Raw genomic sequence first — 4,344 nt, 5'->3', positions numbered from 1 at the left:
TGTTTTTCCTTCTGAATAATTAATAATAATAATGAGAAAACAAAACAATAAAATAATAATAATAGAACATTAGTACAGTTAAAGTACTGAAGAGTTGGGGTCTGTATGTGTCTCTATACCATTACCCTGGCTGCAGGTTGAGGACAGGAGTCGGGGGCGCGCATCCTGCTGCCTGTGTGATCTCTGCGCTCGTTCACGAGCATGTAAACACCTGACCACTGCAGGGGGACACAACCCGCTGATTGTTCTCATCATAAACAAGGCTGTCTCTGCAGACCCCCCCTGTCGGTTGCACAGCTGTCTTTCCTCCTGAGCAGGATGGCGGATGAGGAGGTGTTTGTGTCCGGGGAGCAGACTGTGGATCGCGGCCTGCTGCGGGACTACAGGCGGCTGACTCGGCTCTACTGCATGAATGGCGGATATCACCTCCAGATCCTCCCCGATGGGACCGTGCAGGGCCAGAGGGATGACAGGGACGTTCACAGTAAGACTGCAGCACGATGCGCATTTTACATCCAGGTCAGGCCTGATGCGTTCACTTCCCACACTGCAGGTGTGTCAGGTCCAAAGAGCAGGAAAAGAGACGTTCAGTAAGTGTGGAAGCCAGTTACTGATGTTTTGAAGGGGGGTGCTGTTCATTTAAGGACATATAGGACACCCCAGCCCCTGTTTTAAACAGGTTTATTTGACTTTGAAGTTCTTTTTAAATGTATTCACCCAACTTGACTGCATGAGGAATAAAATGCATCCTAGTAGCAGAGATTTGATATAATTGTAGAAACAACCTCTTACATCCTAGGTTATGCATTTTGAATTATGTGGATGATAAAAGTTGTCCACACTATAAGAAAAAGATTGTGTCTGTTGGATTAATGAGTGCAAAAAAGTTCTATCCACTAACTGGAAGATTATTAACAATATGATAAATCATGGCTACAAACCTCTGAAACATTATTAAGTTTATAGGAAACTCCTCTCTAACTCAGATTAACAAGCAAATTAACATTAACTGCCCTGATTAAAGCACCATAATGTATACCATATCTATATTAGACATATTGTGGCACAACCCTGTGAACAAAAGAAGTGCAAAATAAAGCGAGGCCACATGGACGATGATACACCTAAACTAATTTCATAAAACAAGTTCTGACTGATCTGGTGTGACAGTGGTCGGGGGCGTTCCTCTACATGTCTTGATGCATTGTGGAAATACATTACTACAAACACAGAAGTACAATAGGCAGAAACATCCAATATGAGAGCCTATGATGAATTTATTCATGTTCTTTAAGGCAGCTTCGGCTTCGGATTGTCCCAGAAACACCAAGCAGGGTTTGCTAGAAAGGTCTGACTGTGCAGCAATATATGATATGTAGCAGATATACAGTCAGTGATCTAATGTATGACAGGCGTAAAAATATAGGCCCTCTCGATAATGTCACTTAGCAAACTACCATGTTTACTGTGATATTTTAATGCTGATTTATTCTGTTTTGTATATGAAATTTATGACATCTGTAATTTATCCAGTCAAACATCTGGCCAGGGTCAACAGAGCTTGGGCTCATTCAGTTTATTTTACGTCCCTTTTATTTCTAATAAGAGTTTCCATGTTTAGTAATTTATAGGTTTCAGTTGTTGCCATGTAATTTATTTGAAACCTTTTCCTCCTTCCAGCTGTTTTAAAGCTCAAAGCTGTGGACAGAGGTGTAGTGGTCATCCAAGGAACAGAGGCTGGGCGATATTTGGCCATGAGCGACGAGGGCCGATTGCACAGTTCAGTGAGTATGATTGTAATTCAGTACATGATGTATTTGATAAATGAATCTTCCATTAATTTTGTTGTAAATGATTCATGACTCACCAATATACAATCCTCATCTAAACTCTGGTGACTACATTTTTAAACTTTGAACCTCAAACCAAACAACTGAAGTGCTTTCAGCTGCTGGTGCTTGTTTTTGTGTACCTCTCAGCAAACAGTGACGGATGAATGTTACTTCCTGGAGAAGCTGGAGGAGAACCACTACAACACTTACGTATCTCAGAAATATCACGAGAGGAACTGGTATGTGGCTCTGAAGAAGAACGGAAAACCTAAACCGGGTCCAAGGACTCACATCGGACAGAAGGCCATTTTCTTTCTGCCCCGAGATCTGCGTGACTCCGGGGAGTGAAGACTCTCCTCTCAACACAGTGATACCTCAGCACCGATGGATGTAGAGCTGCTCCAGGATGGATGTTTGTATGTTGTTAAAATACACCCAGTCACCATTTTAGCTCATCAACTGGGCCAGAATAAGACCAAATGGTGCACGATTGTTAGTCTTAATCCGAACAAACATGCAGCAGAGCTAAAAGACTGTACACGTATCTTCTTTTTGTCCACTAAAACTTTATTTTTTATTTCTTAGCACGTCTTCTTATTGCACAGAAGAAAATGTTTTTTTTAAATTTGATTTTATGTTAATTTGTAGTTCTGATGGTCATTTTAGGGATGAGAAAACTCTAGTACAGTATTAGTATTTTCTGTTAACTAAATTGCTTCCAGATGTCAGTGAAATCTGTTGGAAAATCAGACCAGAGGCAGGAACAAGTCACTTTTTTTGTTCTGCATGAGGATCTGGAAAGAGGGGTATGAATGCAGAATCCTTAAAGAATCCTTGTGACCTACAGCAAAAAGAAAAAAAAAGTCCCATCCCATAAATAACTGCATTTACTTGAATTTAAACATGACAATTGTAACCCATCGATTGAGGCTTTTTCTGGCTTCAGAGTCGTTTAGTTGGACTTTCCTGCTTTATCTCTGCCCTCGGGAGGTAATGCCTCGAAAGACTAAAAGAGAAAAAATATCAATGAACAGCTTGAAAGGGCTATTGAGCCATTCACTGCTGAGGTGTCTCTACCTGAAAAGGTCAACAACTGTTATTTCATATTTCCCACAGTTACCCTTTGCTGCCACTTGGTGCCGCCAATGTGTAAAATCATACAGAACATCATTAAACATACATAAAGCCTGTGGCACCGGTGCAATCTTTAGCCACACATTTTATCCCAGTACCAAAGCTTCATAATGTAAATAATGTAATATTTGTGATTGTATTATATTACATATGAGCAGTCAGAGTAGTGAATAATCCAGACGAGTCAGAAATGACGCATTAAAAGTGACATTTATTTAACACTAAACGTTTTCTGTACAGTTTCATATCAACAAAACCCCAAGGTTGCAGCTCTACATCACATAGAAATAAGCAGAATGGATCTGTACCGAAGCCGTGGCAGAAGTATGACGTTTAACTGATCAGTTTGCTGGACCAGACTAAAATCCATATCAACTCCTTCCATTTAAACAGTGATTAGATCTTGAAAAACTGCGTAATCCCGGCATGCTGTTTCCTCCGCGATATAAAACAAAAACAAAGTCCTGCACCGATGCATCATTCATTCTTTGTTTTATATGTCTGGGACTTAATGATGGAAATATCCTCTGGGTTTTATTGGTTATGTCTCTAAAAGTGCACCTGCATACAACATTCGTTGATATAGTTTTTATACCCACAAGATCGCTAACATCTTACACCTTATGACTCAATTTTCAAAAAAAAGAACAAAAACAGATTTCCCTTCCCCATCTGTCAATTAAATCTTAAGGCAAAAACTCACCTGAAAATGGAATTTGAGTTATTTTTATGCTCTTAGATAATCTGAAATGTGAGTGAGTTCAGTAACAGCTGAAATCCAGACAACTGAGATTCTTTTCTATAATCACAGAGCTTTTCCACTGACAGTGAATGAGACGCCGACTCCACTGACTCACTGAGGAGTCATGGAAAGGTCAGGCTGTTACATCTAAATGAGCTTTTGTTTTTTTTAAAGGACATGAACCATGGAAATGTGCTCATGTGCCCATAAGAAAATCATCTCAGTCGCTGTCACTGTCAAAAGATTTCGACGTCCCTTCACTGTCAACCGAGCTGCTTCGAGGTTTGTCACTCGACATTTGTGGCCATCTGGCTTCGGGGGGCTGCGGCTCGTTCGCATTTAAGAACTCAAACCGGATCATTTAAGATCATATTTGTAACCTAAATTCTTTTTCCAGGGTGGATAGTTTTACCTAATTTTGATGTGCTGCACTGACACTGCGTTTGAATCACAAGCATGTATGCTTAATTATGACAATGCCCTTAATTAACAGTTTCTAAACACCCTAAAAAGCAGCAAACAACACTGCCCCCTCCTGGCTAAAAAAAAGGGCAACACTACTTAAAGCCAACAGGTGAGTGAAATATGTGGTATATCAGCATTTACAGCCTAATGAAAGCTTTTTTTTTTTTTTTT

General features: G+C 40.1%; 1 protein-coding gene across 1 annotated transcript; it reads left to right on the top strand.

The window, feature by feature from the left end:
• Positions 1-273: 273 nt before the first annotated feature.
• fgf1a (fibroblast growth factor 1a) lies at positions 274-2,307 on the top strand. Its single transcript, XM_035668951.1, has 3 exons — positions 274-484; positions 1,681-1,784; positions 1,980-2,307. Exons 1-3 carry the CDS (start codon positions 319-321, stop codon positions 2,178-2,180), a joined length of 471 nt encoding a protein of 156 aa, XP_035524844.1. The 5' UTR covers positions 274-318; the 3' UTR covers positions 2,181-2,307.
• The last annotated feature ends 2,037 nt before the right edge of the window (positions 2,308-4,344 follow it).

The sequence above is a fragment of the Morone saxatilis genome, unplaced genomic scaffold (genome assembly GCF_004916995.1).
Source record: "Morone saxatilis isolate NCDOM2014 unplaced genomic scaffold, NCSU_SB_2.0 Contig22, whole genome shotgun sequence".
Taxonomy (NCBI): Eukaryota; Metazoa; Chordata; class Actinopteri; family Moronidae; genus Morone; species Morone saxatilis.
The sequence above is the reverse complement of the archived record's forward strand: the minus strand, read 5'-3'. Positions and strand labels throughout refer to the sequence as shown.

Bases quoted from the DNA above. Each gene is read 5' to 3' on its own strand.
- fgf1a (XM_035668951.1), top strand. From the start codon at position 319: ATGGCGGATGAGGAGGTGTTTGTGTCCGGGGAGCAGACTGTGGATCGC. The intron at 485-1,680 runs GTAAGACTGCAG...TCCTCCTTCCAG, and splicing joins GGATGACAGGGACGTTCACA to CTGTTTTAAAGCTCAAAGCT. The intron at 1,785-1,979 runs GTGAGTATGATT...TGTACCTCTCAG, and splicing joins AGGGCCGATTGCACAGTTCA to CAAACAGTGACGGATGAATG.